Source organism: Athene noctua, chromosome 7, assembly GCF_965140245.1.
Source record: "Athene noctua chromosome 7, bAthNoc1.hap1.1, whole genome shotgun sequence".
In the NCBI taxonomy this organism is placed as follows: domain Eukaryota; kingdom Metazoa; phylum Chordata; class Aves; order Strigiformes; family Strigidae; genus Athene; species Athene noctua.
The window spans coordinates 19316315-19338858 of NC_134043.1; the positions used below are offsets into that span (position 1 = coordinate 19316315).

Below are 22544 nucleotides of genomic sequence, written 5' to 3' on the forward strand. Positions count from 1 at the left end.
ATATTATCATGGGTTTTTAGAACATGCTGATCCCATTTAGTAAATCTATGGCACCGTGGGAACTTGGGAGACCTGCCACTGATCTAAAGTTCTGTTTCATCTGCTGATATAGCCAGGATGGTTGTTAGAGAAGAGCTGGCTCAGTATTCTTCAGGGCTTCAGAATAAGAGTTCGTGATCTGGCAAGCAAAGGAGGGTCAGGCTCAGTGTAGATCATTCTCAATTAACAATTAAATTCAAATTCTGATGAGTTACTTCATTAAGCTGATGTGTCTCTTGAAGTAAATGATGTGTTCTAGCTGGCTAATCTGCATCCCAAGATTCCCTATGTAAAAACAAAAAAACCCACAACAACAAAAAATGTGAAAACCAAACCCAAACACCACCACCACCCCAACCCCAAAAACCCATCCAGAAAAAAAACAATAATACTGTAACAGCTTGTTGAAAATTGTCTTGGTTAACTGATTCTTGAAACAGGTTGCTTTTTAGTTAGAAGGGTCGGAATGTGTTGCATTTAATGTAATGAAGTGCTTTTTCCTTTGGAAAGCTAGAGTGTTTTGGTATTGTGGTATCTGTTGCACCTGTGTGACTTTTTTTCCTCCTGTGTCTCCTGGGTGCATATGCTTTATGTGGCTTGAATTGTGGTGACACACTGCCTGCCTCTCACACATATTTGAAGCTTCAGATAATCCTTTTGAGAATGCTCTGCCAGGGGAATAAATCTGAATTACAACTCTTTTGTACATCATTCTGTGCCATAGCTTCTGAGACATTTTCCAGCAAAGTTCTCAAGTACTAAGAATGCTAATATTTCTAGAATTACAATATACCTACCAGTGGATGAGATGGTGTACAACTGGAATGGGTTATTCCAGTTCAAATTTTTTCCTCAGAAGCTATCAACCCATTTGAAGAGTAGAAAATTTTTCTCCATGACAAACATTTTTCATCCATTAAAAACATCCAACATCAATTCCTGTAAAAAGTTCAAAAGACTTAGTTGATTGTCTGTGTTATCTCCTGTAGAAAGTCTCAGTGTCAGTTTATCCAAAACACATGATTTTGTTCTAAGGAAAAAAACACCATAGATATACTAAACTGTGTATTTTACTGCTTTGGTCAGTGTTTTAAAACAGGGCTGTTCATCAAAAGCTTCATATCAAATTTAGGGTACTGGTGTAGCCTGGGTGTGCTTACACTAGAGATGATGATAGCTCCATGGGTAGTACAGACTTACTTGCAAGTTGTTGGGAATTGCTGAAGGCTGAGTATAGTTTTCCTATATTTGAAACACGGTTGAGCGTTTGTAACCTGATTTATATCCAAAAGTGCTAATGGAAGAGAGAAACATGCTAGAATTGGTTTAGAAACAGACATATGACTGTACTTACAACACAGCGTGTATTTTGTGTTATAAAAGCTGCCTTAAAGTATGATAGGCTGCACTACAGTCATACCTTACAAATTAATCACAAACCAACCTAAAACTAAAAAAGCTAGTGGGTTGTGCCTGAGAATTACCAGTTTCCTCTGATCTACTGTTTTCCTGTAAACTCTGGAGACCATTTTTAGCTGCCTTCTCTTGGCCTCAGATCTTAAACTTCCTTATTTCTAATAATTAGGTAATTAGCTTCTCTCTCCTCAATTTAATTGCCAGTATAGTCCAGCCGACTTTCCCCAGAAGAGACAAAGGAGCTTGGGCAAGGAAATGAGTGTAGCCATAATGAGAAAGAACAGGGGGAAAAAAGACTAAACAAGAGCAGACATCTTTGTCTTTTGCATTACACCTGTTCACTGGTAATGTTCCTTTCTGTAAGCAGGAAACAGCCCCCTTACAGTGATCGATTTAATTTATTTCTTTTGGAAATTGTTTCTTCTTTCTGAAATCCCGTGCTATTGAATATTAAGTTGCAATGCTACTATGCAGCACCTTTGAACAAGGGCTTAGGTTTTTCTGTCTGCACTGTAGAAAGGTCTGCTTCAGTTTTTCCTGGAAGTTTGGAGTGTTCTTTTTGTATTAATAGTGGTGTGGTGGCTTGTTTGTCTATTCATTTTGTTTTTAAAAAGTGTTACAAACAGCTAACCTTCCTACATGTTGCCACTAAGTCTCCCAGATGACCTGCTTGTGTCCAGAGGACCAGCTCTTCACAACAGAGACCATGTAGGCATATAGAATCCAATGCATTCTTTTATGTTGTGAGTGAATCTCTTTTAACTGCTTTGCTGCAGAAAGTGTACTCTAGGGTAACCTCAGACAGCACCTGCTGAAGTCTACCTTGCCTTCTTGGCAGAACTGTGTCTAGAATAAGGTAATTAAAGATCTGCATCAGAGCAAGACTTCTAGAGGCAGACAAAATCTACAAATGCTAACTCATTATGTGCCTTGCGGCTCTCCTTTCTAAATCCCAATACCTTCTATAATGATGATAGGAATAGATAACAGGTTAGCCCTGATTTTATTCTGGAGTGAAACTGACCTTTGTATCTTCTGCATTTTCTTTTTTCCCAGTAGCCTGAGGTTGTGAAAAATAGTAGTTCTTTTCAAAACATGTACATTACTGAGGTTTTGCGTCCCTGATCTTACGGCTTTTCACTAACCATGACGTTGTCATAGAACCATAGAATGACTTGGGTTCATCTAATCCAAATTGTCCTTCTGCTTGATAACAAGGCATGTTAACTGGAGCGGTGCAGCATACCTTTCCTTGCTTTTTAGTGTGGCTCAATGAATTTGTAGGTTGAATGGGTCAGAGAGAGGGAACACTGGAACCAGGAAAGATTACACTTAAGCAGCCATTTCCTGCAACAGTTGTGTTGAGAGTATTGCAGGAAGTCTGACTATTGCAAATTGCATCAAGGTGATACGTGTAAATAACTTTTTATCATTAATAAATGTTAATCTTGGTAATATTTATTTCTAATAAAAATTATACTAAGTAGAATGACTTTCTATAAAGTACACTGTAATAAAATTAAGCTTATCTGACCTCAAAATAAAATCATCTAGCATAATTTGATGTCAGATGCTGGTAATTTTTTTTTTTTCTTAGCAAACTTTAAGCCTCAGTCTTTCATAATATTTTCAGTGGTAGTATTGGAAAACAAGAGTGCTGCTTTTTGTAAAAGACCTTTTAAGATTGTAACAATTTTGGTCAGTTAAATGAGCAAACCACATGTACCTGTAGAGTGTAATCCTGCATGTGCCCGTGTTGGTGGATTACTGTACCTCTTTCATGAAACTTTCCATAGTGCGAGAGAGATTACTGATAGATGGATAGAATAGAAACATAAGCTAAACTTTGGCTTTCTTTGTGTCTTTTTTTCTTTAACAAAAATTATGGCCAGGTTCTCTGTGGAGTGTCCTAGTGAACTAGAGATTATTTTTGTTTGAAGTTCTGCTTAATTAAAAAAAAAAAAAAAAAAAACAACACCATGAAAAAACACAGAGACAAAAACTCTAAACAAATGGAAAAGGTAAGCAGTAAAGTTTTTGGCTCTGCACTGAAGAGTTGTTTGCAAACTCATGATCCCAACCCATTTAACCAACTGCACAAAGCTATACAAAGTTCTGTAATTTTGTTTTTTGAAGAGGAGGGGAGATGGAAAACATTGTATATTTCAAGTCCATCTCTATTGCTGTTTACGGAGTTCTGCAAATGTGAACCTGGATAAACTTTTTTTAGAAGACGGGATTTCATAAAACAGACTGAGACACTTTTTTATCTAGCCTGTTAAGGGGGTTTTGCAGATATTTTTAATTTAAAGTAGCAATTGATACCATATTTCCCTAGTATCCCTACTCCATTTTGGAGTCTGAGACTAAACATATTACTACAATTTTTATTTCATCTGACATATGGTGTAACAAGACAATGTGATCCTTTCAGAAATCTAGTCTGTTTGTTGAGACTTATGGTATTTTGTGGTCTGTTATGTATGCTTGATTATAATTGGTATAAAAATGGGCCTAAACATACAAACTGTTTAGACATAATGCTAGCTTCAAAATATAATCCTGTTGATGTGGAACTAACTGTAAAATTGTGTGTGTACTAGCTTGAAAACAGCAATAAAATTTCAAATTGCTACTAATTAGTGTGTGATTCACAGTGTAAAGTAATATATTTTTTCTCTTTTTATGAACTCTATGATTTTTAAAATTTTTTTATGAACCGGATCATTTTTTCTGTCATGACTGATTATGTTAACTTCCTGTACTGTGGAAAACGCAATACATGGCTTCTGGTGCTTGTCATGACAATGATACTAGAACCACCGTGATCTGGGAATACAGTTTACTCCCTTCACCACTTCCAGTGATTGCATATGACTGGTATTTTCTAAAGTGTATCATCTTGGTACAGGAAAAATTTCTCCACAATCACAATTTTGTTTAGATTTTTAGGTTTAGCAATGTGTAAAAAGCACTATGCTCGTCTAAGGAATCTTTTATTCTTTATGTCAATATATCATCAGGTTATACCACTTGCTGACAGAGGGTAAGCAGAGAAGAGCAGTGGTACTCTGGTGAACTTTTAAGGTCTTTTTATTATCACTAATACCTCTACCTCCTCTGCGTGCTTGCTCTAGTTTGTGTCCTCTCTGCAGGTAGTATTCTGTAATGTTTTTTTCTGTCATGCCAAGCTGTATGCCCACCACTGGATTCACCTTCACAAAACAGCATTTTTAAGCTCACTTTAAGTGCCTGATCTTTCCATGCACCCTTTAATATGATAAATTATTATTTTACAATTATTGTAATTGCATTTATACACCAGTTGCCCTTCTCCCCCTCCACCTGCATAATAAATGTCAGGATTACCTAAAACACTTGTTTTGGAGGAGGTAGAGAAGGGAAGTGAAGAATAAGGGGGGGGATACTTTTTTAAAATTTGGAAGTAATGCAAGTTTTTTTCTGTCTTTTTATTATTTCTCAATTGTCTTTAGATATAATAGCTGAAAATATGTACTGAAAGGGTTAAGTCGGCATGAAAGAATTCATTTCCACTTTAATGACCTAGCCTTGCTGGGTTAGGACGATGGGGAACATGCTTCTGACTTGTACTCCTATTGCCAATTAACACCTCCTATAACAGGTTGCCTCAGCTAGTCATTGAAGCAGAGGCAGTAGAAATAGTTTACATGCAGCTTGTTTTTCACACTAGTTGTTTAATACTCACAAAATTAAACTATTAAAAGGTTCTTTCTTACCTTACTGGGAAAGAAATAAAAACTCTAGCTGTCAGTGTTTGCTTGTGTCTTATGTTCATGTTTAAATTGTTCCAACTACAAAAATAAAAGTAGTAATGATTGTAGCAGTTCTTACATTTTCTGTGTAAAATAATGCTGTTTGGTGCAATAAAGCTAAGGTTTGCTTGACAGCACTTTAGTTCACTGCCTTTTTTTATTACAGTTGCCCCTGAAAAACTGTTTCATTGTTGAAACAGCTATGATATATTTCAAAATCATCTTTTGTGCTATTAATGTGACACCAGAGCAGTGTTTAAGATGCCTTTAAACAATAGAAAGTGTCTCCATTTGTGGAATATTTCTCAGTTGCTCATGTAATTAATCAAGTCCACTTTCTATACCTATTTGAATAAATGTAAAGTAGTACAAATAAAGAGCAGTGCTCTAAAATGACACTTTAGTTCACATTTAATCAGCAGGTATTTTAATAACATAATAAAATTGGCTAAATAATTGATACCAGTTCACACTAAGAGAAAGGTGGAGTAATATACCTAAAAGTGTTAACAAATTTGCTAAAAGGCCTGAGTAGATAACACTTCAAGGCGTTAGTTTTTATCCTGTTAGAATGGCAAATGCCTTTAACACTTCATCAACAAGAGCTGCCCAAGTAAAGGGCTGCTTTTTATATTGGATCATCTCTTAACTGTTTGAAACAAAAATAGTATCATGCATAATTTAGTATTACAATGTAATCTTCTGTTCAGAATTTGAACATGACTCCATTAAGTACTACTGAAAAATATGAACAAAAATATGTATTTTAGTAGTGGTAACTTAATTTTATCAATTATTATTGAAATTGGGATTCTGCCATTCTAAAGAAAAACAAAACCAGAAGTTGGTTGGATTTTATGAGATTGCTGGCCATCAGACAGCACTGACTGACAGCATGTATAGTTAGTTGATTCAGAAGAAACATCCATTTTCAGTAAGTAGCACAATAACACTTTTTTAGAACAGTTTTTGAGGTTTAATAATTACTGTATCCAGTTTATACATGAATAATTGGGAAAAAGAGTGTTCGGTATTCCTTGCAGTTTTCAAATCCTGTTTTTCTCCAGTTCCCCAAGAAATTATTTAATAAAGCTGTGGGCAGGCAGAATGAAGGCAGTATTTGCTGTTTTGCAGTGAGATGAACAGTCTTACAAAACTCAGTGCAGTGGGAGAATTCTCTGGCCTTTGAATACCATAATGAAACCAAAAATAACCATAAAGCAGACCTTTTTCATTGCAGATACAAATGCTTTCTTGTTTGGGTTTCTGACACCAGTTAATTTAATTTGGTACTCTGCTTCATAAGGATGGTGCTCCCTTGTTAAAGTTGGCAGGCAGTGAAGTTTATGAACAGTGATAATAGCACATGCTGTGGAGGGTCAGTGTAAAATACTTTGCCTTCATGTAGAGATTAGCTGATAAAGTCTTTCTTCCTCTTTGCTTCATGAAAGAAATGCATAAACTTCTGTAGAAGGCTAGCAGAAACAGGCCAAAGAAGTCTCAAAAGATGTAACCCATAGCTAGCTCCCCCATACCGTGTAACTAGCATACAGAAGCTGTGGCTGTCAGTCCAAGGCTGTGTTAGTTTATCAGCCATTTACAGAAAAGGAAGTGGTCAGAGATGGAAGTAAATTGGTTCTAGTTACCAAATGTCTGGTTTTTGAAATGGCATTGTCTAAAGCCAAGTATACTACTTGGAAGACTCAAGCTCTATTCTGATGTGTTAAATCATTAAAAGTTTAAGTTATGATTTTGATGAACCCTGGGTTTATAATTTTCTGTGGAAAGACAATTGTGTGCCTGTAGTATTTTACGTGCCAGTTTATTTTTGGTAGAAAAATAATGTGAAACTAAATCTACTGCAAAAGTGAATTCTGGACAGGTTTTGACCTATGGATCCTTTCCTCCTCAAAATTCCTGAATTGGTGCATCAGAATAATTTCAGAATTCTTTTGAGCAGTTCATTCTAATCTCTATTCAAAACAAATTAAGGAATATTAATATGAAAATTAATACACATAATTGGTACGGTGCAATGAGTTGTTTCCTCTTCTGATAATTTAGCTAGTAATTATAAGGAGAACAGAGCAGACTAAAAGGAGATCATAGTCTTCATAAAAGAAGCATCTGTGACCAAGGAACTAAAAAGTATGTGCTGTATTTGATAAGAAGACTACTAATAAACCTACATTATATGTGCATTGTATCCTACCATTAACTAATTTTTAAGAGGTCAGGTAAGTTGCTTCAACTGCATGACAAGAGTGGAAGCTAACCTTTAATATTTTTACTATCTCAGGCACGTGTGTAAAGTGAAACAGTGAAGTTTGCAGTTAATATCTCCTTAGTGTAATCATTTATGTATTAAACTCACATTTAGTGTGCAAAATCATTCACAGCTAATGCTATGGCTTCAAAAAAGAAAAAATATGCTAAGCAAGGCGATTCACCTTTATGAATTATCAACGTTTCCTGTGCTGAAAGTGAATTGTTGGCTGTGAGTAATGGCAGCTGGCAGGAGAACTTCAGCATAAAGCAGTTTCTGTTTTCAAAACTTATTTTGTAGAATGCCTAAAGAATTGATAAAGTGTAATATTAAATATTCTCTCTTCTGGACCATCACCAAGGTAAATGCATTTGAAACCTCCAAGGAGTATAGAAATAATAGAAGAAGGGAAGATTAGGAATGAGTACAGTAGGGGAGCACCCAGCTTTAGTTCCTGCCTTCGCTTAAACTAAAGGTAATTTAGTTGCCTTGTTACAGAAGCAAAATGTGATAATGTTTGTCTCCTCAGTGTAAGTGTTGAATCTACTGACTGATTTTAAAACGGGAAAAGTTATGTAGAATAATTAAACTCTTAGAAGCTGTGAACACAGGTGTCTACGTAGGGGACAGAGACATGGTTAATGCCTCGGCTGCAGGAAGGGTGTCAGTGTGATCTGCCATCTTCACAGACATTAGAGATTCAATGTAGGCGGGCCTGTTCAAGAGCCCTAGTCTGTGGAATAAGCTCCTGATTTTTGAGAAGCTAATCTCAATCAAACATCAACATTACCCTTCCAGAAACCACAGAGCTACTTATGCCAGTTCAGGGGAGATTTTTTTTTTTTTTATGCTGTTCTTTATTTTAAAAAATACTGGATGGTGTACTGGGATGCTTGCTTATGGGGAAATGTTAAACAAATTCTGGGACAAATGTAGAATATGTATGGTGATCACAGCACGGATGTTATGGTTATTCTTGAAGCAGAAGGTTACTGTATTTCTACTTCTACCCTAACTTAACATCCTCTCTGGTCTAGAACTGGTAGAAAATTGGAAGAGAGCTTTATGTATGAAGAAAGGGGTTGTTATCAGACCAGTATTTTTTTTAATTAGAACCCAACTCCTCTGTGCTTTATTCTTAGTGGTGATTAAGTGGAAATATAAGTCTTTGTGCTTTCCAAAGTATTAGGACTTCTAAGAGAAAATAAGATAATTTAGAGTAGACTTAAAACAGGCGAGAGATAAGTTAATAAAGTAAATTTACATGTTTATGGAGAAAACCAACATAGTAATGGTATCAGAAAATGATTGGGCATTTGAACGTTTATTGGTCAAGCAATTTAGTTGTAAATTGGGAATAAGTGATTTGAGTGCCCTGTGCATCTCGTTCTGTGAAATGTACTGAAGAACTGCTTGTAAAGTTTTTCATCGTAAGTGTTAAAGGAACACCTTTCCACTGGAGCATCTCACTGTTGGTCTATGGCTAGTCAGAGAAATACTTGATGAAGAGGTGGAATTGATTAAAAATGGGCCTTTGGTGAGAATATTATAGAAGGTGAAAAGTTAAACCTGCTGGAAGATTGCTGATGGAAAGGCCAAAGTGACAGAAGAATTATCAATGAGTAGTAAGAAGTGAGAGAGAGCAAATATCAGGAGGTGATGGTCAGCAGCATCAAAGTTGGAAATAAAGGTTTGAAGGTGTTAGGAAAGAGTTGTGGTTGACAGAGATCCATGCATGCATGTGAGTTTCAAAATGCAAAGATTGTACTCAAAATATAAGATTGGATCTGGAGCTAATAGAGAAGGAATTCATTGGCATTGGGGGGAAAAAAAACGCAACTGAATTTTCTTACTGTCTAAAGCATTTTGAAGACTAGATGTTTTTCTGTGTGTGTAAAAGTGATAGTACGCAGAAAGTTGAATTACTATACAAATTTAATATGCTGATTACCTAAGTTCCTGATTTTATCTTCAGGAGGTGATGGCTTGTTTTGATCACCATGTCTTTGATGTCACGTGGGAGCATGTTGTACTGAATTTCTCCACTTTAAGTGGAAAATCAAGAATTTACTCAATTTTTTCCCCCAATTTTGTTTATAACTGTGGAATCAAAGTTCTAAATCTGCAAAATGTTTGTGGAAGACACTTTTTGTCCTCCTTAACATAGAGAATCTTTTTTAACTGTACTCCGTAGTTGCTTTGTTGCCCTTCTAAGTTTACATCACTTAGTGCAGAAGTAACCTTTTGTCTTTTCTGTGAAAATTTGTTGTACACAATTTGGTAATAAAGTAATGAATGTGATGTTAATTGGCTGTAATGAGGTACGTTGATACAGAATTCTGTATATGAGCAATATGTCTCTTGCTCCTCGAAAAAGGAACATTTAAACTGCTGCCTCCTGTGTTTTTCATTTTCAGCAGTACACAGAACCTGTTTCAACCAATCATTCACACCTGGGACAGTTGTGCTAATTTTTGAATAACTACTCATAAGGCAAAGAGCAAAGTATTTTGTTCACAGCTTTTCCACCTAGGGATCGGAGGTCCGTTTTTTCTCTCGCTGTACCAGTGTATCTGCAAAGTACTCCCATAGCCTTTATCTGCAAGTCCGCTTTAGCTGGAAGCTGATGAAGCAAAGGGAAATTGCTGTTTGTGTTGGTGCCAGTTAATCATGCTAGCCCAGCAGCATTTACATTCACACCACTGTAAGAAACACATAGTTAATTGGAGAACTGGCCCTATTTTACAGCTGACGAAGGTTAGCATTGCAGCAAGGCTGACTAATGGAAGCTTACATGACTCTTAGCCTGTATGTCTTGTAACAGGTTTGTACCTAGTGCACTACTTGCCAGTTTTTTATTTGGCTGATTCTGATAAGATTTCTTCAGATTGATACATTCTGGGGTGAGGGGGGGCAGGGGATGATGACTAGGTGACTTGTATTACAAAATATGTTAGTGAAGGAAGGAGCTATAAAGAACTGTTTGGGGTTTAGGTGTGCCTTTTTTTGGTTTTGTTTGTAAGAACTGCATCTAACACACAAAGTCACAGTTATATATGCATTTTTCTGTAAGTTTTGTAATATGGAAAATTAAAAAAAAATGTTTAGAAACTGCAGAATAACAATGATAGAGAAAATAATTATTTATTCTTTTCATAGGGGCCACCAACAGATGCTCCTGCAGTCGATACGGCGGAACAGGTTTATATCTCTTCGCTTGCATTGCTGAAAGTAAGTGTTCTGTGTGTACTGAATCTGTGTATAGTGTTGGAGATAGAGTACCTGGCACCCATCCAAAGTTTATGGACTTGTGCTCCTTAGGTGCTGGTCAGAATAATCTTTAAAATAAATCAATACTGTTTGGAACACCCAGAGTAAGAAACTTATTTTAATTACTTCTCTATTCTTGGTTTAATTTTTACTATTTTATACTTCTCATTTTCCAAAAGTGCTACAAGTTGTAAATTATCTATAGATCAACAAAGGCTGAATTCAAGAACTATTCCAAGTCAAACTTGAACCTCCCTGTTAAACATACAGTGTCATTTGGTCTTAATTCCAGATGTTGAAACATGGTCGTGCTGGTGTCCCTATGGAAGTTATGGGTCTGATGCTCGGGGAATTTGTTGATGATTACACTGTGAGAGTGATTGATGTTTTTGCAATGCCACAGTCAGGAACGGTGAGTTCTTTGCAGCTAGATCTTGATAATTTTGTTTACTTGTTTGTTTTTTCCTTATAGTAAATATTTTTTAAAAGCTTCTCCTGCTTTACCTCATTTATGCAATATTAATGTATAACCTACTAGGTATAATTCAGACATGTCTAATGGATATAACTGTTTCAGTAAAAAAAAAAAAAACAAACTTAAAACAGATTTGGGTTTTTTTTTTTTAGCAAAGACCAGTACGTAAGCATGTATATCAATATATGGAGGTGTTATGCCTTTATGTATAAATATATTGGTATAACATCACTTACAAGATTTATCAATTTATAACTTTAAGAACTCATATACTATGACCAGGGGAAGGATCCAAAATGTAAAAGTTTGTATTAGAAGTGTATTATACCCTTAACTGTGATGGTGCTATAGATATACTTCAAACTTACTGTCTTTGACAGATCTTAGTGGCATGTCTCTTAAATGATATTTTTGTGATGTGAAAAAAATTAATGTATTTTCATTTTGAGTGAGAATATTCATGTTTCAAAGATATATTTTAAAGAGATGATGAGCTGATGGGTATAAGTGGAATTTATGATGCTTTTTTTTTTTTGTAACTTGAATGAAATACTGTTCTTAAAAGAAGCACGGATCCCTTTGTAACTCAGAGCTGCATACCAATTACATTTTTAAATTCTTTTGTCTTGAGCTGATCATATGCATGTACATAGTATAAGTAAAATCTGCAGAAAGCCATTGTGTATTTATCTTGAATAAAACCTGTAGAGCTAAATTTGTGAGAAACAACAGGCCAGAGTTTACAGAACAAAAAGAGGAGGAAAAGATGAATTCCTATGCCTCTTTAATCATGTTTACTCATAGTAGAGATAATTTAAATAGCAATTCAAAATCTTCTTTCAGTGTTTTAAAAATCACATAAATTTATCAAAATTTTATTTTACATTTAAGGGTGTTCTGTCAACTAGTTCTAAAGTAGTTGGGTTGCCGTTTTAAACAGATGTTTATGAAAGGTATTTTTTGTTTGTGGAAAGTAACAAGTTAAAAGATAAATTTGTTTTATGTACAACTGATTTTTGTCTGCCTTCTACATCAGGGTGTCAGTGTGGAGGCAGTTGATCCTGTATTTCAAGCAAAAATGCTGGATATGTTGAAACAGACGGGAAGGTAAGTCACCGTAAAGAGGGCTGACAGTAACAAGTACTCCCTGCATGTTATTTAGAAGAAACAGCTGATTTTCCACAAAAGTAGTGATCTAGGGGTTATTAGTAATGTTTAAAAATAAATAATTGGCCCAGAAATCAGGTGAGTAGCATAGCATGTAATTGAGTCCACCTCACGCACTTCAATTGTCAGGAGATTGTCACTCATGTTAAACCTACAGCTTTGATTATTGCACAGAAAGATTAGAATGCTGCTCAATTTAGTACAGGGAGTTACTAGACACTACCTGCTTAAAAGATTGATTTTTTAAAAATTTTCTTTTAATTAAGATAAAAAAATTAAAGTCGTAGCTTATTTATGAGAAATTTTAATGAAAAGGGAAAACAATTTTGTAAAAGACCCTAGTATTTAAACAAATTTTTATTTCGCTCCTGTCTCTCAACAGTTGTCGTCTCCTTGCTCAAATTCTTTTACTGTGGGAAAAACTTCAAAATTAATGTTAGCAAAAGGCTCAGCAGCTGAACAGAACAGTGCAAATTGCTTTTTGACTGAGTTCCTAGTTCTACTGCTGGTTTAATTGATATTTAATCCTTTCCCACCGTTGATTCCCGTTGTCCATATCTGAAAAGGACTTTCTGCCGTGAAAATTCAGCCCTCGACGCCAAGGAGTTAAGAGTAGATATTTACTCAAGTGCTGAAAGGGTAAAAACTGGTTCAGGGAAGGTGTGGTAACAGGGTGAAAAACTGAAAGCATGATCTACCACTGCTAATGTGCATCCCTTAATGATAGCCCTCTTTTGTCACATTTATTCATGTCCATGTTTTCACCATACCATGGTGAGTAATTTAAATATTTCTAATAGTGTTTTTTTCACAGCTCTTCCTAATTTATGCCCTGATACCTTACTATTTCTGCTTGTATTACATGTTTTTATTTTTAAGAACCTCAATGTCCTCTTTGTTTCAGACCTGAGATGGTAGTTGGTTGGTATCATAGTCACCCTGGCTTTGGCTGTTGGTTGTCTGGTGTAGATATCAATACTCAGCAGAGCTTTGAAGCCTTATCAGAAAGAGCTGTTGCTGTGGTGGTGGATCCCATTCAGAGTGTAAAAGGAAAGGTATAGTAGGCTTCCTCTTTTTTTTTTTTTTTAAGGTACTTCAGTAAGAATTAATATAGAAGCACTGTAAATATGTATAAGTTCTTGATTTTTTTTTTTTTTTAGAAGCCCATTCTGCCTTAAATAAAAAAGATTTCTCATTGTAAATGAAAAAATGATTTTTAGTTTATTCTGCATCTTACATCAGTAGTCCTTAAACAGGCTTGGAAGTCTTTGGTATTGTCAGTACACATAACCAATTGTAATCCTCCCTTAGTATTTTGTTATTTAGGTGTCACTCAACATATCTGCAACTAATAATCCAAGTATATTTTGGTCCAGATAGTACATTTTGACCATAAAAGTTATGGTTAAAGATCAATTACTAACAGATTGGAATAGGTTCAGTCCCTTAATGTGGGTACTAAGAAAGCATTGATTTATAGGCATTACATATGATGGCTTTTAGTATCATTTCTATTCAAAATGTTTTGGGCAATAAAACTTTACAAAAGACTTGGTATCAAGCATTTGAGTTTTTGAGAAGTGTGCAGATAAATGATTAAGTATGTTAAATGATTATGAGAAGAGATTAACTTGCAAAGCATATTGGTTTATAGTTGTCCTTTGTTGAAATCTCTTTTGTTCTTGTTTAGTTCTCTTTTTATTTCTTTCTAGCCCCATATGCCATTTTCCTATTTCCTGCCTCATGACAGCAGGGAGCAGCTCTATTATCACCTTCACAGAGCTGTCTGCAAATGTGAGAGGCAATTCGATTTTGCTCAACCACAGGGAGAGTGGATTAGAAAAACTACAGAACGTACAGAAATTGGCTAGGTGGTTTGCTGCTTTAAAATACTGCTGAGGTGTTTTGTTTGAGCATGCACTCCCATTGTATTGTATAATAATTATTGAAATGCGTCATGGTATATATGGATGATATTAATGTAAATTTATAAATATTTAAAAAGTAAGTGTTCTTCTGTAAAGCTGTAGTATCATATTTCCTGTAAGACAGATCATATTAAAGCCACCAAACAATTCCCCTAAGGGTTCCCTTAATTTCGTAACAGAATATTCTGAACCTACAGTTGCATTTACAGGATTTTTTAAAGTTCTGTTTCTTATAGGAAATTTGTTTATGTAACAGGCAATTGAAAAATTAGTAGCTTCTGGTTGTTTGAAAGCCATTAGACATCTGAATCAATTTTGCTCCCTTTAAATTGCATAAAGAATAGAAGAAAATTTAGGTGGGTTGGGGAGGGGGGGAAAGATGCAGTAGAATACTTAATTACTCCCGACTTATTTTTTTCTAGAACTTTTTCCTTTTGTTTTTTCTTATTTTCCCACTCCAATAACAATGTTGAAATAGGATTTTTCTTATTTTGTCAATATATAATTTTCAGGACTATACTAGTAATTAATTTAGACCTCAGTAGCTATTAAATCTGTAAAGGGGAAAAGCTTCCTAATAAGTCACACTACTGTTATAACACACTTGCTCGCTAAGTGCTTTTTTTTTTTTTTTTTTTTAAATTTTGCCACTGTTGTTTAACACAGGTGTCACCTTTGAGGGTCTTTGTTCTCTTCAAGAAAATAATCTTTGGCAGATGTATTTTGAATGTGAATAAATTTTTGTCCATCTAAACATTTCTGGAATTTCTGTTCATCTAAACATTTCTCAATTACAGCTTTTCTTATGGCATTGCTGCCAGTACTTGAGATCACTGGAAATCTTCTAATGTTTGTTTTTCATACATGTCTAGCTGCTACAGTCAGATTATATTACATTCTCAGGTTTCACATTAAAAAAAAGTTTACATCTGTCATGTTTCTGGCAAGTGCATCCTTAGAAGCTTAGAAATAGAAAGAATCCCCCAAATTATGCATACCACTTCTAATTAATTTCTTGATTTTGGGGGTGAGATTGGGCTATGGAATGTGTATAACTGTTATGATCCTGATTGGCAAGATCACTTGTGTTAAAATGTATTTTGATTTTATATGAACTGGGAGAAGAACAGATATATTAGAACTGAAGGGGATTTCTTAGGTCAGGTTTGACTGCTTTCATGCATGACTGCCTCAGTATGGTGTCCAGGGCCTCTTCATATCTTAGACAACTCAAGCTAAGCCTATTTCGGGGAAGTACCTGCTTTTTCTCAGTGCCAGCAAAAGAAGAACTGCTTGCAGAGTTAATTTTGCTGGTGTAGTAGCCGTTACACTGGTGGGCTTTTGCTCGTGTATGTAGCTGTATGAGTCCAAGATCATTACTCATTATACCTTTTACTAACATAACTGTCTGGCAAAAAATCATAGCGAACATGTGGCATAGAAGATTTTAATATGGTGTGTTTTGACTGAGATTAGATGTATTTAAAAACAAAGTCCAAAATAACACATTAGCTGATTTTAAACCTGCCTCAGGGCAGGTCCGTGCCCATACAAATTGCTATGGCTTATAGTCAGTGAAGCAGTGATGGTTGTGCTAGTGAAGAATAACCGGGGCAGAGGTTATTTTCATGTGTCAGGAAGTTGAAATGAATTCTGATGAGGAGCCTCAGGTTCACCTTGCCTAGCTAAAGCATTAAAAAGCAGTTTGCCCTGTCACTGGTAGAAAGCGAAAACTTGTTAACTTCTTTGTTAGCTGTCCTCGTCTGGATACATGTGTTCCAAACTAGTAGGACAGGGGTGTATGACTGCAATTTAAAGATAGGAATACATATAATTCTCATCAGTTAAAAGAAAAAAAAGTCATTTTATTTCTTCTTAAAGCCAATGAGCAAAAATAAAAAGTCGTATAAAATCCTTATATAAAAAGAAAACCCTCATATAGATCGATGGTTTAAATGCCAACTGCTTTAATGACCATTTTAGGATTGGGATCTTATTACATAAATATAGTAGGACACATGAAGGACAAGTAATTCTAAATACCGATCTTATTACTTTACATACATATCCTTGCGCACGCAATATGCTTTTTCATGACTGTGTACCATATATTGCAATTTTTAGGCTAATAATGTTCTAGCTCTCTGTAAAATAAACTCACAACAGATCTGTGAATTTTAACTGAAGGTCAGTGTTATCAGAACCCAGGTAGAAAAAGCTTTATGTTTTGGCTTTTAAATTGATTTCTATGAATGAAGTCAAAGTAAACATGCTGAAATATGGCCAGTGGGGTAACCTGGCTAGCTGTTGCTTCATCTTGTACTTACTAATAAGCCTTTCTTTTACCCCCTCCAGTTTTTCAGTCTGTGCAGTGGAAATTGTAATACATATTTAGAATATTCCACAGAAGCAGTAATTTCATTAAAGATCTGGAATAAAGCTAAATATTGACATTTCATGTTTATTTCCAACATACATTTTGAGATGTCTGTACAGAGAACTACATACCTTTGCCAAATGTTAAAAATAAATTTTTTTTTGGACCTTAACTTAGCAGCTGTTCCTCACCTCTTACAGAAAATATAACTACACTAAGCCCACTGTAACAGTATCTTTAACTCCACAAGAATTGTGTTGCACTTGTATGATAAATTAAGAAAAAAGTGGTGTTTTCTTTTTCAAACTATTTTACACTTTAAATCTTCATTATTAAAAGTCACCATTTAAAATGGCTTGGTTTCTTGAAGCAGTTCATTATTAATTAGATAAGTCAAGTTCCCCTTGATTAATAGTTGCTGGCATAAGGATTAGTAAAATACCCAAAATTGTCAGAAGTCCATTTTGTACACCTGAGAAGTTTGTTTGCACTTTATTGTGTTTTGTAGGATATGTAGCAAAATTTCATGTCTGTTATAATTTTTCCTAGCAAGGCACTGACAGAAGCATTTGTGGGAAGGTGTTGGTTTATGGCAAAAATCTTTCTTTTTTTTATTGTTTGCTGAGGAAAAGACTAGTCTTTGTGATAACTTTTTATAAATTCTACTTGTTAATCACCTCCTGACAAATATGCTATGTATCTTTATCTTGAGTTTAAATTATATCCTGCCTCGTAAGAGGTTTTTGCTATGGTATTTTATCCTTATCTTAATTTCATTCAGAAGTAAAAGGAGAAAAAACCCGTGTACATTTGGGTAGCCGGGTAAATGAAAATAATTCCAGTTGGAAATCATCTTGGAAAATCATCTAGTCCAACTTTGTGCAGAGCACAGTGTCAGCATTGAGTTCAGACCAGCTCACTTAGGGTTTTGTACACTTGAGTCTTGAGATGCAACAACCTCATGCAAATAGTTGTTCCAGCATTTTATTATTCTTGCAGTTATTTTTTTTCCCTTGTGTACGGTCAGCAGCTCCCCATTTCAGTTTATTACTACTGTCTGCTTCCTGCCACATAGATCATTGAAGAACCTTGTTCTGTGGTCCGAGTAACCTCTTCTGGAATTGCAAGGTTTGATACTTCATAGAGTAGCCAGAATGTGAGCTGTAGTATAAAACCATTTTGTTCAAGCAGCTTCTTTCCAGTGGAAGTTGTAAACTGCTTTCTTTTGTTCGATTTATGAGATCTTTAGAATTTTATTTTTAAAGGAGTAACAAATGTGATGAACCTTATCATTTGTTCTTTTACTCATTTTTCAAGTGTGAAAAAAGTGATTCTTACCATACTCCTTTGAGTCCCAAAGAGGGACAGTTATACTGTATGTTTTAAAAAAAAAAAATTTGTCCTAAAATAGCTTTTATTGAGGGGGGGGGAGATGCTGGTTTTATCCTCCTTGTGCAAATGAAGAGCTGAGAAGAGAGCTTAGCTGAGTTGCTGCTGGAGGTCCACAGCAAAGTTATGTCTGCCCAAAGCCAAGGTCATCTTGAGCAAGGTGAAGGTCTCAGTCATCTTGAGCCGTTAACAAAGAAAAATAATATCTTTAATTAAATTTCTTTTTAGAATGATAATACATTCTATGCCCGTTGTACAAGTGTGGTGGCTCAAATACTATGCTTTGAAATGTTGTAGTATTCCAGAATGTTTTTAATTCTTACTGTGCTAATGAGATTTTGTCCATTTTTAAAAAATGGCACGGGATGAAATGTCACCACAAAACCCAGTAGATCATACGGTTGAATAGAGCTGTGTTTTTTGTTTGCTGGATGACCTGTTCTAGCAACCTCTTCCATAAAACACTAGTCTTCCCCTTTTTTTTGCCCATTGCTACTTCTAAATCTAGGTGACAACCCATGTGTAATTAGTTAGGTATATGAGTAATATGGTTCTGTTAATACCTGATTTCATTTTTTTAACTCTTAAGAGTAATAGGGGGTCATTTTGTTGAGTGCTGACCATAAGAATAGCTATTTGCAAATAGTTTTGTTCTCTTCTGCTACTTTGTGTTCTAGTTGAGGTTAAATTTTCTATACACTACACTATCTTAGCTCGGTGACTTATATGTGGAAAAGGAACCTGAACTCCTTTTCTGAGACAGATTTTGCATTGGAAATCCTCCCAACTTATCAAGACAAATATATATTTGAATGGTTTTATAGCTTGGTAATCAGTTGGTAGTCTAAAAGAGTGAAACCAAAAGCAGATGGAGATTTAACAATTACTCTTCTGAATGTTGGAATTACCATCTAGCCTCAAGAATTTTCTTCAGCTGAACATAAATCTTATACTAGTTTTCTGAAAGATTGCATGTTTTCAGACCTCTGCTTTTTTATTAGTGCTATTGTTTTTCCTTTGAACCTGTCGTTTTCCTTGGTTTGAATTAACCATAGGATTGGAGGAGATTCTGACTGCTTTTTTTCTTGCCATTTTTAAAAACAATCCTTAAAATGAGATAGTGTGGAGACACTGCTGTAATGCCTGAAATTTGAAATTTAAAATAGCCCATTAAGAATTAAGTTTGTAAGAACTTTAAGTAGATTGGACCCCCCCACCAACAAGATTTTCTTTATATACCAAACTCCCCCTCCTCACTTCATGTGCTCGTCTTAATAACCTTTACCTTAATAAATCTTCCCTACATACAAGTGAATTCAGTCAGTACAGCTTGAAAGTATTAATTGAAAACAACTAAACAAAACAGTAAATTGACTATATTGTCAATACTGCTTTGGAGACATGTCTGTTTATTGTGAACTATTATGCAGATAACATTTTACAAGAAAATATGTTTCAAAACATGTGATACCTACAATTTTACATCAGAATCTTTTATACCTGGAATAACTTTCATTATTAGAACTGGAGTTGCTAACACTTTACTATTATAAAGGGAAAAATTCTAAAATACAGAAGATAATTTTACAATGTGTAATTTTGGTTTAAGTTTCAGGGATACATTTCTGTACTTCTTTGTACAATGTCTAGTACATTTTGATATTCTTACAGTGCTGTGGTATTTCTTTACGTTGACTGACAGAGCATTTGGTGCAGTAACCTGCATATCAGAGACAGAAACATCCTAATTTGATCTAGGCAAGAACCAAGTTTCAGTAGGAGCCTGATCTGGAGAATAAATTTGTGCTGGGTTTGATTACTGTTGATTCAATAAAGATTGATGCTCTTTTTCCTGAAGAATCACATTTGTAAGAGATGAATTGCACTACAGCGTAGACCACGTGGTGTTTTCAGTTCAGGATGTGTTTTTCTAAACCTAGGCATAATCTACAAAGTATTGAACTGTTTTATTACTGCCAGTGTACCACTGTTTTGTTTGAAAACCAGCACATTTTATAGTAGTTGCACATATTCAGTATAACATATTTTACATCTTTTATGTCCTATTTTTTTTAATGATATGCCAAAGCTGTTAATATCAATATTGGTGTTCTAAAATTTGTTACGCAATGTCCTTTGGATTTGATGTGGTTTAATTAAGCAATGTATGTTTACCTACTAAACCATTTACATAGGTTACCTCAGTTCATTCCCTTCCTTAAAAAAAGTTCCAAGAAGACTTTTTGTTGAGAAGTATTAAATGTTTAATTTCCTTTTGCCATGGTGGATGTAGAATAGTCCATTTATCTTCATTAAGGAATATAGCTTTAAAACTTGTGGCTTTCTACTTGGGAGTTATGGATGCATGCCCTCACTTGTCAAGATAAATGTATTATACTGTAGTTCTCTCCCCTCCCAGTATGGATATTCAAGTTGTACTGTGGCTATGACCACAAGTAAGCAATTCTCTAAGGATAGACAAGGAAAATGCACATACTCCTAGGAATATATTTTCTAGAGCTAAAATTGACATTTTATAAATAATTTCCATGTTGCAAACTTCAAACTCACAATCACAGCAATTCAGTGATATGCATTTGGCATGAGTCAGTTTCAGTTCTTAGTGCTTTTCATTGGAAATGGCATAAAAAGTAAGATTTCTTTGAATTTTTTATGTTGTGGGCTTACAGGGGACAGGAGATGTTCTTCACTTGTAGTTGTCTAACAGTGCATGGCAGCATAAATAACGAAATGGTCATAAACCTGAGCTGCACTTCTCAGGTCACATGTTCCATTTCATTTTTAAAGAATCTAGAAACAAACTAAGCAGTTGATAACAGGTCAGTTGCAGGTGATAAAAGAGATTTTAGATGGGACATTACTTCTTTTTTCCACACCTGGCATAACCACATTATATGCTTTGAAGAGTTGTCTTTAAGCACTGGTATGTTTGTTCATAAACATATGGCATAAACAATACATTGCTATTTGAATTCTAAGGACACGATACATTTTTAAAGATCATCACCATATGTCATAGATTCTTCACTGGAAAAAATATTGATGTTAGAATTTTTTTTAATTTAAACAAAAAAGGCTGACATTTCTAACTGAAGTTTACCATTAAAATATAGTGGGTCTTGCAAAACAGGACTGCTTGTTTCAATATTGTTTGTAGATTTGATATTGGAGGGATTTGAGAATCAAGTGTGTAAAGTACTCTTGAAATTCTCTTACAATTTTTTTTTTTGGTAAAAATTACCCCACAAAGTTATGAAGACTCTTTTAGAAAAAGTGGTGTTATATATGGCATTCACACTCTCTGAAGAAGGTAAAATAAGTCTGGCTACTAAGCATCCTAAATTTTAATCAAGCCATTATTTTTAATAACTATGTACTATAAAAGGCCAGATTTTTATCTAGTTAGCAATTGAGGAGTCCAGCACTTGTCTTAAATTGTGAATAACTATGAATCATATTAATTATAGCTATCCTCAAATTTATTAAGTACACTGAACATAACTGCAAATTTTGTTTCTAAAAATATGTTATGCAGGCTCTCCTGTGGGTTGTTGACCCTGAGGAAGTGCTTAAAAAATGCTGTATAGTTATTGTTTTTTAGATTATTATGCTTTTTGAAGCTAAGACAGATGTACAAAAAGATGCAGTTTTTATTTTGTATTGGCAGCTTCCAAATATTTAGTATCTATTTCCAAGAGCTGCAATTAGTAAAGCATCCATGGTACTGAAATCCACACATCCCACAAGCTAATTATATTTGCAAGGTCAGATTGAATACATATTTTCAGAAAAATAAAGGGTTATATAAATGTGTCTTCTACTTGGCTGTTATATCACAGTTTGTTGATCTGGAGTATAATGTGTACAATTCACAAATTTGTCTGATAACAGAAAGTGGTGTGTGATTGTGTTTATTTTACTAACCAGTATATTCACAGCAATCACTTCCAAATATCTCTCCAGTAAAGATGTGTTAATTACAAAACAGACAAGGTCTTCTATTATATTAAAGCTACTAACAAGAAGACAGCAGGAATCACACATGTAAATAGCATCATCAACCCCTATTTTAGTCCTCTGTTTTGATCTGTGAGTTGCGCATAGACCAAAGGTGCTATTAAAGACTCAGTATATGAAATAGGCAGCATTATATGAACAAAATTTATTCAACAAGAAAACAGACCTTTAACATGAATTTAACAAGCCTGAGAAATTATAAACTCTCATATGCTGCAGATTCATGCAGTGATAATAAACAAAAAAGGAAAGTAAGAGGTTTCCTTAAGCTAGCCAAACTGCTAATGGTTTTGTTATAAGCTGTCTGCTGTTGAAATGACCTCTGAAAAGTCTGAAGACACTTATACTACAAAAAATTAAATGGTCAGAGTGGTGAAAGAGTTAC

The 22544-nt window shown here is 34.8% G+C and overlaps 1 protein-coding gene across 1 annotated transcript in view; it reads left to right on the forward strand.

The window, feature by feature from the left end:
- PSMD14 (proteasome 26S subunit, non-ATPase 14) overlaps positions 1-22544 on the forward strand; it is a 48117-nt gene that overhangs the window by 12330 nt on the left and 13243 nt on the right. The window contains exons 4-7 of the mRNA XM_074910616.1: positions 10675-10746; positions 11078-11197; positions 12297-12367; positions 13332-13482. Coding sequence (XP_074766717.1) covers positions 10675-10746; positions 11078-11197; positions 12297-12367; positions 13332-13482 — 414 coding nt within the window. The remainder of the gene's footprint in view (positions 1-10674; positions 10747-11077; positions 11198-12296; positions 12368-13331; positions 13483-22544) is intronic.